This window comes from Simochromis diagramma, unplaced genomic scaffold (genome assembly GCF_900408965.1).
Source record: "Simochromis diagramma unplaced genomic scaffold, fSimDia1.1 OVJJ01000487.1, whole genome shotgun sequence".
NCBI lineage: Eukaryota > Metazoa > Chordata > Actinopteri > Cichliformes > Cichlidae > Simochromis > Simochromis diagramma.
In genome coordinates, this window is record NW_024387305.1 from 1,398,662 (window position 1) to 1,414,897 (window position 16,236).

At 39.1% G+C, this 16,236-nt stretch overlaps 1 protein-coding gene across 1 annotated transcript in view; it reads right to left on the reverse strand.

Annotated features, from left to right (window-relative positions):
- Window positions 1-5,898, reverse strand: part of rbm20 (RNA binding motif protein 20) — a 49,339-nt gene extending 43,441 nt beyond the window's left edge. The window contains exon 1 of the mRNA XM_040004793.1: window positions 4,873-5,898. Coding sequence (XP_039860727.1) covers window positions 4,873-4,994 — 122 coding nt within the window. The 5' untranslated portion in view covers window positions 4,995-5,898. The remainder of the gene's footprint in view (window positions 1-4,872) is intronic.
- Window positions 5,899-16,236: the final 10,338 nt, after the last annotated feature.

Here is a 16,236-nt window from a genome sequence, read left to right on the forward strand (position 1 = left end):
CCATCTGTTTCCTGTCAGACTATCTCAGCAATTTCCAGTATTTTCTTGTGACTTGTTTCGAAATTTCCTGTAAATCTTCCTTGTCTGAATTTTTGGATTTTTGCTCTGTGAGTCTTTTATTTAGCCTTTGGATCTACTGTTTGGTTCAGCCATTAAAGCTACAGCATACTGCTGGAGTCTGCCACCACCTAAACTTTCTTTCACCATTGTGGCATGTCACAAATCCTGCTTGTAACAATGTTTTTCTAAGGCCTTTTCACAGACTGTTAGCTTGAAGAATATGCATTTAATAGTTTTGGCAATGGCCTTGTGCTGTAAGAGAATGTGTGCTGAATTAAGTGAAATATTGCAGAGCTTTAGAAAAGGCGTACTCAAGCTTAAAATTCATTTAAATTAGGTAAAGCCCAGCCAAATAAACTGTTACGTGTTTGTTTTTACTGTTATGCTTTATTACTCTGCATTAGAGACACTGATCTTTGTGTACAAGTCACAAAGGCTATGTTAAAGTTATAGAGAATGAAACTTCTTTGTTGTGCCGTGGGCTGATATTAATGGTGCATTTTGTGGTAACATCCTCAGCCTAATTTAATGATCCAATTACAGGATGCACCTACACTTGGCTGAAAGTGGACACCAGCGTGGCCGTTGTACCTACGAAGACTCTCTCCGGTGCAACTGTCAGCCATTTAACATCAGGATTAGCCACAGTTGCTGCCACGTGTCAAATAGGCAGTGAACACATGCTTGAGGTGTTGGTGGGGGAGGTAGATGGTCCCATGACACAAATAGGTGACACTAGAAATTAAGATTTTCTGTAAGCAACAGAAAGGACAAATCTTCCTGGTAAAAAGTGAAGGACGAGCGTAATTAATCTGTTTGGTCAACTTTTCTGTCTTCTTAAGGAGAGACAAGATCTATTGGAGGGGACAGTGATGACTGTATTTTAATATCAAATGTTATTTTAAAACATTAAAAAAAAATTAACTACTCTGTATTTTTTATTTGCTCAGCCTTGTGCCAACCAACATCACGGGTTTCAAAGGGATCCCGCACAATCACAGATCTGCAAAGCGACCACACCAATCACTCAACACTTCTCTGTCCACATGGCCATTTGGCCAGATCCATTTAAAGTGTGCGAAAGTCTAAATTAGCTCCCGTTAATGACCTTGCAGGGGATTGCAGGGATGATTGAAACTTCAAGTTAACGACTCGGTGCAAAGAGCGCTTTTAAACATGACACACTTGGCAGCAAACGAAAGGATGTGAATTTGCTTTGATAAAACACATCAATAGTTTTCTATTGTTGTACATTTTCAGACATCTGTGTTTAATGGCTTAAAATCTATGAGATTTAAACAACAGAAAAAGGATGTTAACAACACGTCACCAGAGGGGGACAGCCCGAAAGAGTAAATATCTGTGAAACTTCATTTTCAAAAACTAGATCTCCAGAGGATTTTTAGAGGATGCTTCTGTTTCCCTGAACCACAACATAGTTATTTTCAATATTTTGCTTTCGACAGCTGTGGCTATATACTTTCCCTAAGGCTCGAGCGTGGTTACACATGGCAAAATGGTCCTTCAACTCAACTGGCTCCCCTCTTACACTTACACTGCCTCCACTGAAAGCTATTTATTACATTAAAAGTTTTGAGAACACAGACATTTAGACGGGCAAAAAAAGATCACAGATCAGTCGACGAATAAAATAAAACACATAAATATTATAATTGTACATGTTTATCAATGCAGAACATTCTCTGTCCTGATGAGCTTAACTATGTACCAATGTAACGTTAAATAGAAGAGGAGCATAAAATAAACTATATCATTGCTGTTTTGATTTACAGTGAACAAACAAATAAATATTTTATAAATATAAGTATATGATTATAGCTTTATTTATAAATCCATGGATACTCCCAAACACAAATGCTTTTACAACTAACCCAAAAATCAAATGCAATATATTCACTACTTCATTAAAGACAAAGTTGTTCTTTACAAAGCTGAGTTTTAGACCGTAACGTATTACAACATGTAATGCCTTTGAGTTTTGTTCTGTTTTGTTCTGAAATGTGGCTTTCACAGCACTGAAGAAAAGTATCAGCACATCGATGGAGGAACACCGGCTTTTACCTTTCCTGCTGCATTTTCACATATCAACTTCCGATGCGGAGCCGCACGGTCTGTGGTACAAGGTAAAATTCGCTCAGACACTGAACTTTCCCCTCTGTGACGCGCTGTCACAGTGATATAGAGCCGTGGCAGGTGGGAAAGAGTCATAAGATGAGGAAAGTGAAATGGCAAAATAAGGAAAGGTATGAATGCTAATGCATAGATGGTGTGACAAAGCATGTCAAGCATGCTCAACTGATCTGTTACAGGACAATCCGTCACAGGCTACTCACCACTAAACCACCACAAACATGCAGTCTGGTCACCCGGATCCTTCGGCCCTGTCCTAAATCCTGGCTGAATGTTTTTGTAACGACATGTTACAACTTTACAGTTTCCTTATTAATTGTGCAGATGTTTGCACAGTGGTCCGTATACATTCACGGCAAGTCAGAAAACTGCATACGTGGACATGTTAGGCTCTGGAAAATCTATTTATTTTATTGTAGCCTGTGGTGATATGAAAAAGAAAAAGCTAATTCCTTATATCTGTCTTATATCTGGGATAATCTGTCACATTAGAACTGAAAAGACCCTGGTAGGTGTTTAAGAAAGCAGCTAAAAGGGCTCTTTTCTTAAAGGGGTGACAGCTTTTAACAACAACAACAACAAAAAGTCTCACCAATCTTGTTACAGTCTACTACCCAAAGAGCAGATACTTTTTCTTACTGCACATATTTATTTGCTGCATTATAATGATCTTAGTACATAATTGTACATTCCTATTGTTGCTTTTTTCATGTTTATTTTTTGTACAGCCTTATTCGTGTGATGCAGAAACAGAAAGTCTGGCAGAATTTTTTTTGTTTTTGTTGAGCCCTAACTTTTCTTGTTTCGCAGCGGTTTGCACAGCAGTTCGAATGCGTAGCAGTCACTGCAAGTGAGAAAACCCTGCACATAGACTCACTAAGCGCTGGAAAATCTATTTGCTCCATTAAAAAAACTAAAAAATTATTATTATTTTACATGTTCAGACATTTCCAGAGCTAAAAGTAAAAAAACGTGTATTTTATTTTAGTCTGAAAAAATATCTGAGCTAAAAGTTTGCCTTATGTACAAATGTACAAATTCCTCATAACTAACAAAATTCAGATTATTATGTCTGAAAGATTTTTTCTGACATGTTTAAATGAATGATATCCATGCCTGGGCTGAATATTTGAGAATTAAGAAAATGTTTATAGCACTTAAGACAAGAAGACCTCAGCGTGTCACAGTGTAACTGAAAACACTCGGGTCGATGTTTAAGAAAGCGCATAATGATCTATTAAATTTGAACATTTGTACAATCCTACCGTTGCTTGTTTCTGGTTTTGGAATATTTAGACTTTATTTCCCTTAAACACTTTTCCTTTAATAATTTATCTCAGCTCTTGATTCTCCAGGTTATCCAACAATACTTTTTAGGTAACTAATAAGTCTCAAGAAAGGCTGCACAGTCTGACTACATGTTGGGTTTTTGTTTGTTTTGATGATGGCAGCAAGCAGGGCGACAAATCCTTAACTTAATGACGATCTTAAATAAACAGCAGAATGGAAGTCCATTAAAGTGCTATCGAACTCTTTTACTTTGCTGATTTGCAATTAACCAAATAAAATGTAGCTACTGATACTATCACACACAACAATTTTCATGTATTCATTCAGTAGAAACTCTCTGCCCAATAAACGTTTCCACCAATTCATATTAATATTTAAAGACAAATTGCTCAGTTGTCTCCTCACACACTGTACAGTAATTCAAAGAAAAATCATCAATAAATACAAAATATAATCAATATAATCAAGATTTGTTACAGAAATGATCACATACGTTTTACAGTTTTATTGTAGGGTTGCAGAGCTTGAGCTCAGTGATACTGTGTTGCTGACAAATTTAATATAAAACCTTCAGTGACTTCACAAATTACATCTAATTTTCCAAATTTAATGGATATTTTTATCAACTGAATTTAGTGGTCTTAGGTACAGAGTACATGTTGAAAACAGCTAATTTTCCTAAATTAATTGTTTTGGTTTTAAAAGGTTAAGTAGTTTACAAAATATAATTTATTCCAATTTAAGAAGCAGCAGCAACGTGTAATGTTAAAAACAGTGGGATTGTTTTCAACACATCTAATATTTTGAACAAGACAACCACAGATTTGAATGAGCAGCGGAAAAAAAAATCACAGCAAGGCCGATAGTTTATTTTCAGTCAGCATTTCTGCTTTTTAATATGAATCCTGGATATGTTTAAAGGGGAAAATGTGTTAGCTCAGTATATTCAGATAAATCTGCTGACTGTACAATTTCCCTTTTATTTAATTTTATATTGCTTTTTCCAAAAAAAGAACCTTAGAGCCTCTTTAAAGTGCAGATATTTTTTAAATAAATTTTAATAAGCACTTTGTTATATTGTTGCATATTGTTATTTTTTTATATATGGTGAGTATAAAATCCTCAGTACTGAAGTAGTATTCACTAAGACACATTATAGATAGCAGCTGTAAGGTTATCAAATTCGATTTCATGCAAGAAGACCTTACAGGACAGATGCAGACATTTTTCCAACATCACAACTTTTTTTTCAGGATATTCATGATACCACTGCAAAAACGTGCTGTGGACTTTTTTTCGTAGAGCCACGTGAGCACCTGGCATGTGTTTGTACTGTATCCTGATTCTGCGGTTTACAGATTTTGCTCTTACCTCTGTAAGGTGTTGCTTGTTGTCTCAGGGGGGTATCCACTGCTTTGTCCTTTTCCCAGCATTATTATATGACCTGTTTTGTCACTGTCAACGCTGCTTGTCCGATCCCAAACGTTCTGCATGGCAAAACAAACTCCCTAGCACCACCCCCCAGCCTTTACACCCTTCCAGTCACCCCCCTCAGAAGTAACCACCTCAGACCAAAGACACCAGATCTTGATAGGGCAACTTTCTCCAGCCTGCTTTTCTTTGTCTTTTTTTTTTCTTTCTCTTCACTGAACGGCCACAGAAATACCAACAGGCAGGAAGAGACTGGGGGCTGAGCACTTCAGCGGGGTCTCTGCTGCTCAGCTACTCCTGATCGACAGCAGCAAAGGCAGCGAAGCCCCCTTTACCCTTGGCTATCCAACTGTCTTTCCCTATAAACTATGCTACATACACTTCCAAGACTTCCCTTCACTTCCTGTATTCTCTCCAGGGGCAAGAGATGGGGAAATCAGTGTAGCGCCTGTTCAAAGAGAAACAGGAGGATGACTGAGTGAAGTTAAAGAGGGAATAACAGAAGAGGTGGGCTCAGGGGACCGCATAAGGGGGGTGTGAGTTAAATAGACTAAAAGGGAGTCCCTGCCCAGGACAGCTCCACGCAGTACAACAACAGGGACGAGAAGGTCTCTCCAGCCACCGCTGATTATCACCTCTACACTGACACAGAAACACAGACACACGCACGCTTGCATAGTCTGGCTGATGAAGGCATGCACTGCGGTTCTGGGAATGCCATCAGTCACTCAGTAGGTGTCGGGATCAATTTAGCTGCTGAATCATTGGAGAGATCCAGTCTCTAGGCCTGGAACACAGTGTCAGATTATTAACATTTTGCAATGGTCAGACAGGCTGAGGTTTCACATCTGTCAGCCAAAAAGTAGGGTGTGCTTGATAATAAATCACCATTAAGAAAAGGCTCATACAGAGTGACAACACATGAATCCTCAGGGTCTTGTACGTGCTGCATGGTTGGATTTTTGGGTATTTATTTAGATTGCAAAGGAAAGTGTAATTTTGCAGGGGGATTTAAGTTATGAAGACAAACCTAGAAAAAAGTTTCCAAGAAATGAGTCAGAGAATCTGAGAGATGATGTTTGTTTAAAGAAACCTAAACCATGTCTCCCCATAGACAAACATATCATCTAGATATAGCTGCTATTTTATCTGATTGATCACGAAACAAAGATTTTCAGCAAAGTCTTGAAACCTAAATTTATAAAATAATTGAAAAAGTTTCACAATATGCTTTTACAAGTGGATTAGAGTTTCATAGCTCATCTGGATTTGCCCTAATAAATCTACTTGTACACAATGAAGACTGGAGGAAAAAAATAAGGAGCTGGAGCTTGCGGCTAAGCTGTTACTCTAAAATGTAAACAGACCCGCTACACTCGTGGTTGTTCAAGGAAGCTGCTCCTGACTGATCAGCCGTTTATGGTAAATAATTGTAGTGCACAGAAACAATCAAGCAATCAAATTCAAGTCACAGAAAAGCAGGAGCCAATTCCTAATCATCTTCGCACTGACTGCTTGAATGATGAATGGCAAAATTGGAAAATATCTGACACACCTTGCCGACAACCGCCAGGAAACTATCGCTATGCGTTGCGTGTGTGCAAGTAAGCGTGTGTGTATATATGCATGTGACAACTCTACATAACAATCCCCCACACTTATTTTTGGCGCTGTGAGAAAGCAGATACCACTGTAGCATGAAGTGGTTTCTATAATGGTGTGTGCCTGGATGGCTCAATGATAAGCGTGGCAGTTAGAGAGGTGAAATACATTTAAACTGTATTGATTCTGTATTGAATCTTTCCAAAAACAAAACAAAACAATAACAAAGACTTGACAGCTAGTTTTATTTTCATTACAAAATGATTAATGAACATATTTTTGTTCCTTTTTTCTCTTATTTATTCCAGTTGTGATACATCAAGGCAATTTTATCTCAAGAGAATTATACACAACAGGACAACAATATTAGAAATACAGAAAAAATAAAGGCTAATTGCTATGACTTTGTTTTACATGTAGTCACATTAAAACATTAAGTTGGGCACTTTAACTTACACCCAAAGAGCCACTAAACTGCAGCTGGAGCAGTTTAGGGAATGCTGTTTATAAAACTAATACCTACATACGGCTGATAGCTTATCACTTTTCGCCTACATGTGAAAGTACTTCACTATTATCCATCTGAGTCTCTGTGTACTGTTTATACAAAAATGCACTCTGGTTTTAATGACTATGTGAGGTGAAAGGAATCAGAATATATCCATCTAAATGTGTGGCATAAAACCACATTTCCCACAATTCACCAATACAGGAGCTAACTTTAGCACCGTCATGTGAACTGAGACGACAGTGACAAGTGATCTGTCATATTCAATGTAGCCAGCTGTGGTTGGAAAGCCAAGTGATGAAAAGCGGTTTTTGATGATAATGAGTGACAACAAGAGGCCTCGCAAAGACCTAATCAGTGACAAAGTGCTGTCCAAGTCACAACTTCACAGCACTTACAGGGTAAAAATGGCAAATGAACAGCGATATATGACCAACCAGTCAGAGCGGTTAAGGAAGCCAAACTGTCTCTGGACACATTTGTTACTTATTAAATGTTTTTTACATGTTCCCAGTTTTTGTATATTCAGACAATTACAATCTTTTTCTTTCTTCAATCATTTTCAGTCCGGTCCTTGTACCTGATCATTTTCAGATTAAAGTGTTTATATCTGTTACACCACTTTGACCTACTGACCTGTCAGTCATTCAAACATAAAAAAGCACCTAACTCAAGGGATCAACCAGTGTCTGTCTACACACAGCAGACAACTTAGCTTTGTTACTAGCAGCCTGTCACAAAGACATACAATTTGTTTCAGTTTCTTTAGTTGAATCTACAAAATAATCCCCAATGCAACACCAATGTGATTTACAAAGAGCTATTATATATAGTTACAATATATCCAGGTATGCAAAATAACACATGAACCGAACTGAAAATCAGTGGCAGCACGTCCTATGGAGTGATGAAACCAGATTTGAAGTTTTTCACAGAGGAAGCCGGGAGAGAGGTACAATGATGAGTATCTACAGCCATCTGTGAAACATGACGGAGGCTCTGTCATGGTTTGGGGCCGTATTTCAGTCGCTGGCTTTGGAGATCTTGTCAAAATTGATGGAATTAGGAACACGGAAAAGTACTGTCAGAGTTAAATCCACCATGTAATCTGACTAGCAATGATATTTTTCAGTATATGACTTTGTCCACAAAAACACTGTCCATGAAGTAATAACACTCAGTGGAACACTATCAGTCATGGATTGGCCTCCCCATTGCCCGGACATCAACATTATTGAAGCAGTGTTGGATCATTTTGACAGAAAACGGAACAAAAGACAGCCAACATCCAAAGAAGAGCTTCAAGAAACCTGGAGAACTGTTTCTGAAGTAAGAACTCTTGCCTAGGAGAGTTCAGATTGTGTTGAAGAATAAAAGTGGCCAAACACTGACTTTCAAGCTTGTGAGAATTGTGCAAACTTTTTTTTTTATAGTGTATATCTTTACATTTCAATAAATCACTGCACCTATTTCTCATTTTCCTAGCAAAATGTAAAGAAATGACTGGGTGCCTCAACACACTTGAGGCACCAGAGTTTAAGACATGAGGGACAACTCTGAGGTTAACCTTTCAGCATGTGTCCCCAAACTTCTACGTGCAGATTTGAAACCAGAGCAGTATATTTAATCATGCATGCAGTCATGAGAAAACTAAGAGCGTCTCTAGTTTTACAGGGATAAATGGAACAGGCATGTGGTTTAGCCTTTGTAGAAATCTCCCTGGATGGAAAATGTAATGGCACCACAACTTCTCCGTATCAATATCACCATTAAGTTTTGTGACACAATAATGTAGTGAAACAAAGACAACCATATGCATCCATACCATTTGCGAAATACCCAAGTAATACTGTGCTAAGTAAGAAGCAGCTCCCTTTCCAAGCGATCAGTTTTCAGAAAATTCTCCCAGTGCAGCTGAGAATGCCTCTGTGGAGCCGAGCATTCCCGTAAAGACGGGAATGCTTATTTTGCAGAGGATTTAAGACGACATGTGTGAAGCCATTAAGTAGACTTAGACTCTTAATTAAATTCATTCTGTTGCTCTACCTTTGACCTCATTACAGCGAGACCTCTGCACTCAGATGTGAGCCGGCTATAGTATGCGACAAGTAAGCGCTCACAAATTCATTCGCTGCCACATGTGGCACACACACATGCATACTGAAGGTCCAATGTGCTTACAGCCGTTGCATGAGAAGAACGTATCTATTTCAGCAGATCTCTTTGACTGTGTGCACCCCAGCTAGCACAGATAGCAAACACAAACACAGAGGCCATTAGTGCTAATCGTGGTTTGGACTGAAGCTGTTTAAGATATCTTTTTCAATTATTTGTGACTATCTGGGATTCAACGGATTAACGTTTTCCCCCCAATTTTTCCCCCCAATTCACACAGCCACGGAAGGCTTTGTATTTTTCCCAAGTGAAGAACAGTTGCTGCCTAATTAAAGGTCATAAAGGTATAGCAGGAGAGTTTTTAAGCGCTGAAGCTGCTCAGCTTACAAATCCAGGTCATTCATAAACACATGCACACAAAAATGTTAAGAGACTACAGACACTTTCATCTAAAAAGACTTCAAAAAGGGATGAACTCACAGTTTAGATGCTGGTGCCCTTGTGGCTAGAAGTTATAATCAGTCATCAACATTTGGCCGGAGACCCAAAGAACATATGACCTCATAAAACGAGCTTAAAAAAGGAATGAGCCTGCAACGATCACTGACAACAGCTTGTAAATTCCTTTGTTCGTGGCAGGACGGCGCTTGCATTATTTTATTGTTGAACTAAATTTATACTGTGACACACAACAGCACGATCACTATCTCTCAGTGTTACTGGTATGTATGGGACATCAAAAGATGTCTTTTAAAAAGCCAAAAGCAGAGGCAAGTTTATAAACAGCTTAATGTTTTATAGACCTGAATGACACTAACACCATTGGTGGAAGCTGCATGGGGTCTGAGGTCTAAACCTGAGAAGCTTTAAACAGCTGTGATCCAGAGAGTGTTTGTGAACATTTTATAGACCTGAGGAGCCCCTAAAGTGCCTGGCAGTGAGTAAGTGTCAAGCCTTGACTAAATTAAATGGTGCCGCTTATTGTAATTGTACAGGCAAATACAAAGTAAATACAAACTGACTAAAACTGCACTTAACTTTAGAAACGCACCTATGTGCTAAGTGTACTTTTCCAAACTCTGTCCAAGTGAAAATTGATTTGGATACACACACGTACCACCAGAAATATGAATAACACCTTTCATCATCTTTACTCATAAACTGAACGAGCATCATTAGTAACGGTAGTAATTCTATATATAAATAAGCAAAATGCAAAATTTCTTCATACACTTAATGAATCATGAGAATTTGACCTTCAGGAGTCTGTCAACCTCATAGCGGGCACAAGCAGCTAGCCACAACTGAAAAGGCATAGATCAGGCCATAACATTAAAGTCATGAAAAATGTTCCCCATGTTGTGTTTATAAGCGATCTCTGGGAAAGGAAGCGGAAAATAATGCTGAATATTTAGCAAAAATGAATACCTGAATCTTTCAAATTACTACAAGATACCGCTCCTGATTTGTCAGCAATTCATGTTAAGCTAAAGACCATCTGAAGTATTCTACACGCTTGACCTTCAGGTAGGATCATAGGTCACTTTGGTGAAATTTGGTTCCACGGAGTCTTAGTGTGGGCATCCAGCAGCAAGCCAGCAGTGGTAAAGGTCTGTCTGACTGCCTGCCAGGCCAACTGGTGCCATGTAAATAAACACACTCCAAGAAAAACCCTGACAGGAAAAACCTCTCGGTATTTGTATCCATAATTATTACTTGTATATTCAAACATAACTGAAGTAAAGACTCACGCAGATTTTGACAAAATGCTAAGAAATCTGAAAAATCTTCAAAAGTCAAAGAAAAGTCAAAAGAATTACTTTATTCAAGCTGGTGATTTGGGCAGGTGTAACAGGTTTTGCTAACTAGTAACTTAGTTACTACCTAATGCAATCTAGTTTTTTTTTAAGCACTTTTAAAGCCACAACTGATTTAATCTAATTGAGGGTAATTAGGCTCAGGGTCCTAACTAGCAGTTATTATCTTTTGCCTGGTAATGCGGAAATGAGTTGGTGAGAACCGCCATGGGATGTCAACATCAGATGCAGACACGGTTGTGCAGTGCGCAATGGGCTTTTATGCATTTTTCACAGTGCTCTGCCCACTGTCCTCTCACCAGCCTCACTCACCACTTCTCCTCTCTGCTCCCACTGTGCTACTACATAAATAGGGGAGGCTGATTAGACAATATTTAACAGGTGTTCCTCCACATAGCACTGCACACTGAACCACCTGCCTCCTCCAACAGTACAAGTTTTTCTAAATCAACACAAGCTTATGATCTGCACTTTCTTTAAGTTTCAGCTCTGCAACCATAATCCCTTCAAAAGCCAAAGATTTTAGTTTCCTAGAAGCTTTGTTCTTTTTACCATATTTTGCATCAGGATGCATTATGTTGCAGGCTGTGAAGACTGTTAAATTCATCTGAACCAGAGTATTACATCAGTACTACAGCTTTCTTACTGATGAAGGCAACAGGTGGAAGAGTTACTGATTAGGCAGATGGTCAATGTCTCACACTGGCTTTGGAATTACAAATAATGTATCAATGTTCATTTTAATTGGATGAAAATGATTAAATTATATTGAAAAACTGATAAATATAATCATTTAATAATTCATTGAATGTTTAGAATATACTTGTACTTAAACAGATTTGACTTTTTAAAATTAATACTATTATGCAGTTATTTTCCTTGTGCAACCCACTTGAGGCACCGCTGGACATGTAGCAGCAGTCACTATTTAAATTCCTTTGCTGGCTCAACATCCCATCCTTTGAGTGAGTGGCAGCTGTTGTCTGATGACTTAAAAAATCTAAAGCTGCTTTGTCACTAACAAAACCATCTCTCTTTTTTTTGTTATTGCTGAGTGAGAGATATATTATCCCGCGTTTAGGATTTCACATTTTGCCAACAGTGTGCTTTGTTTATTCGCTTCAGTTAACATCAGGGGCAGATCCCAGGCTACCCTGTTAACCCCACCACCAACCTTATACGGCAAACCTGTGACTTTATATAACAAGTGCCAGTCTAATTATAATCTTGGCCAAAATGTTCAAAAGCAAAGTTATCCAGAGTATAAGTACAAACCTTTGGGGTTTTCGAGGTGTGGCTGCACCTGTAACAATACATTAGCCATTAGCCATGTAGCTAATTAGTCATGTAGCACACATGCGCAAAGTTACAGGCATGAAACTAAAGCCTGATACAGTGTTAGGTTAGTTGTTCAAACGACTATATGGGCCTGAACATAAGCTCTTTTTCGCCTTACCTTCTCGTTTGCAGAGAAACAGGTAGAGGCGCATGCGCACACCTGTGTGAAAGTCCACCAGATCCGTCCCTGCTTGCTGAGTAGCTGTTCAAGTTGATTGTTGCAGAACAAAAATCAGCATAAGTTACCCGTGGTTAAGATCAAGGAAGTCAGCTACCCATTTCAAATCATCAGCTAACATAAAAAAAAAAAAAAATTAATAAAATAAAATAAAAAATTAAATGTTTTGAAAAAAAGAAGAAACAGTACATTTAGTAAATTTATAAAATAAAATATAAAAAAAAGTTGGATGTGGCTGCATTTACAACATTAGGAAAATTGGGAAATTTGGGTTTACATAGTAGCTCCTTAGAATTATAGCATGTTTACATACCTATCTAATACATACATATATTAGAAAGGTATGTAGGAGATTTCACTAGTATTTGTGTTTTATTCATTCTAAACTTGTAAACTTACTCAGAGATATTTAATTAACTCAATGTGCCAAATGAGGTGTTGTAGCTGGTAGCTATATTATCTGGACATTATCCCAAGATCCATCCAAAAAATCCATTTGCAGAGTTACCGCATTACAAATGTTGGTCCAGGACTTCCATAACTTAGGATTTTGTGAATGTACACAAAGCCAGATTTATTTTTACAATTTGTAGCGGGATATACTCACTGTGCTTACTGGGATCTAATAAATTAGTTTTCTTTTCTCCTTCGGAGAGCAAAAGTCCCTAACCGTTCTGCAATTCATCTCTCACCACAACGTCCAGGGGCTTCAGGTCAGGCTTTGGATCAGTTACATGTTTATGTAGGACCTTTAACACAGACCACAATCACATGTCTGTGATGGGAAAAACAGTGAGACAAATAGACAGATGACAGACTGACTGATCAGCTGACAGGCGCTTAAAACAGACGGATGACTTTGGAGCGGCCGGGAGGAATAAGCAGTCAGAGTGTTGGGCCTGCATGGCAGATGGACCACCATGAAGTGCAAGGACAGAGCCAATCTTTTCACATGGTTCCCTCCTCCTCCTCTCTCCACTGCAGTTAATAAGCACCTGTTACACAACAAATTAACTCGACTGAAAAAATACCCGGACCGCTTTATGCCTTTTCTATGATAAGGAGCTTGATTATGGGAGCTGGTATTATCTGTCTATTACTGTATTCCATATTTTGATAGCAGGGAGCAGAGGGGTGAGCAGATGGCTTGAAAAGATATGGTGTTTATTGTTTGACTATGAGAAGAAGCTTGATGCCGGGCGAGAGGTGGTGCTGGTCTGATGATTAATCTGTTAATTAAAAATGAAATTCAAAGCTGCACAAAGTGTTTGGCTTATAAACATGTCAGTATTTTATATGAATAAAGTTGACATCAGCAGATTCATGCATCTGGCTATTCATGCTGCCTCATTTATTAATCCAACCATCCATTTTCTTCCGCAGCATTTTCTTGGGCAGCAGCCCAAGCAGAGAAGCCCAGACCTCCCTCTCCCCAGCCACCTCCGCCAGCTTATCCGGGGGAACACCAAGGCGTTCCCAGGCCAGCCAAGAGATATAATCTCTCCAGCGTGTCCTGGGTCTTCCTCGGGGCCTCCTCCCGGTTGGACATGCCTGGAAAACCTCGCCCGGGGGGCATCCGTGTCAGATGCCCGATCGAACCACCTCAACTGGCTCCTTTCGATGTGGAGGAGCAGCGGCTCTACTCTGAGCCCCTCCCGGATGGCCGAACTTCTCACCCTATCACTAAGGGAGAGGCCGCCCTTTGGAGGAAACCCATTTCCATCGCTTGTATTCGCGATCTCGTTCTTTTGGTCACTACCCACAGCTCGTGACCATAGGTGAGGGTAGGGGCGTAGACTGACCGGTAAATTGAGAGCTTTACTTTTACATTCAGCTCTCTCTTCACCAGGCTCCGCATCACTGCAGCCGCTGCACCAATCCGTCTGTCGATCTCCCGCTCCCTTCTCCCATCACTCATGAACAAGACCCCGAGATACTTAAACTCCTCCACTTGGGGCAGGGTCTCGTCCCTGACCCAGAGTGGGGTTAGAGAATCCTGCAAATAAACCAAGTAAAGCTTAATGAGGATGGGATGGATTTGATTACTTGCTGTCTTTGCTGTTTACACCTGTGTGAGAGGAGAGCAGATCATGCTTTTCTATTGGTGGAATGAGAACGTCAGTGTGGGTAGGTACGTGTGACGCTTTTTGACGTATGTCAGCTGACGTGGTGACAGAGAGCATGCAGAGTTGTTAATATGTGACACATCTGCATCCACGGGGTGAGGGGGGACAGGCGGATGAGCGGTGCTGACAATGAGGTGAGGTATAAGCAGGTGTTTTTATTACAGCTGTGGACATTTAAGAGGGAATAACTGTTCTGGATGAGGTGGGATAAATGGTTGTTATTTTTCAATTGTTTATGCCAAGAGTGTGAATTAGATTTAGAGGCACTGGCTCTTAAATATAGGAAACCTCTCATGGCTGGAGAAAGTCAAAATTTATTCCTGTTTGATTTCTCTTAGCAGTCACCCCCACACACCAACTTCAGGCCAGAAATATATTTCTGTTGTAGATCACGACTAACAACAGAAGTGGAGTCATGAAGTGGAGGACAAAGCTCCTGGTGCTCTGCTTTCAAAGGGGAAAGCACTCTGACGTAAGATACCACGCGAGTGCTGGCGAACGCCGTGGACCGAGATGCTCTGGAGGTCTGCAGTATTACAAGAGGGATCTAAGACTTGATCTCAAGAGGTCACAACCTTTTAAATGCGCTGCCAGAGCAAGGTGATGTTACACTGGAATGGCAGCCATGCATGGATGACATGCGGGAGCTCCCCTGGCACAAAGTAATTCAGGATCATTGCTATCAAAAAGAAAATATAACACAGGTGTAAGGGCTGTGTAATGTGTGCCAGACACCGACCTTGTTGCTACAGTTGCTGACCACATGTCTACTGTGCCCTGTGTCTGAATCTACAGCGGCCGTGGATTAGGTTTCCTTCTCAAGTTAGATTAATTTGGTGTTGAAATTAAGGATTAGACACAGACAAGTGTTGTGACGGAACACAATCGGGTGTGAGAATATACACGGGCTTTTCTTTTTGTAAATACATCTCTCTTCTTTCATGAATGTAGCTTTTCAAAGATGTTTTAAGATCAAATCTATCAGTTTACATTGCCAGTATACAGTGCTTATCACATTTATTAGACCAAGATCTAATGTAAGGTTTATGACACAGCTGTAGCTTCAAGGTATCCATCAGGTACAAAATCACATTTTTAATACTACTAAAACACATTTATTTTTATTAAGTGGCCAAATAGTCATTTACTTGGATTTATGATCAGAAACAGTTTTTAATGGTTGAACATTAGACTTGATTAATTTGTGTGCAGGTTCAAAGTTCGGTATAAAACATGAAATTATTATTTGCATTAATTATTATCCATGTATATTTTTCAATATATTTTTAAACATTTTTGCTTTGTTTTAATCACAGGTGGACTAATAAATATATTGAGCACGGTAAAACCAAACATAATTGCTCTAAAATATTTTTGTTGAGATAATTTGATTAGTTTGGCTGTACACACACTTGTGTTCTGATGAAAATGTGAAGAAACTAAATGTAAAAGTAACATATATCATAAATATGTTACTTTACCACCAATGGACTTTGCTGTAAAAAAAAAAAAAAAAAAAAAAAAAGTCAATTAAAGAGCACCACCTAGTGGTGGCAGTCTCATGAAGCGGAGATGACGTGTTTATTTATTTTATTTTTTTTTTTTTTTCACCTTTTATTA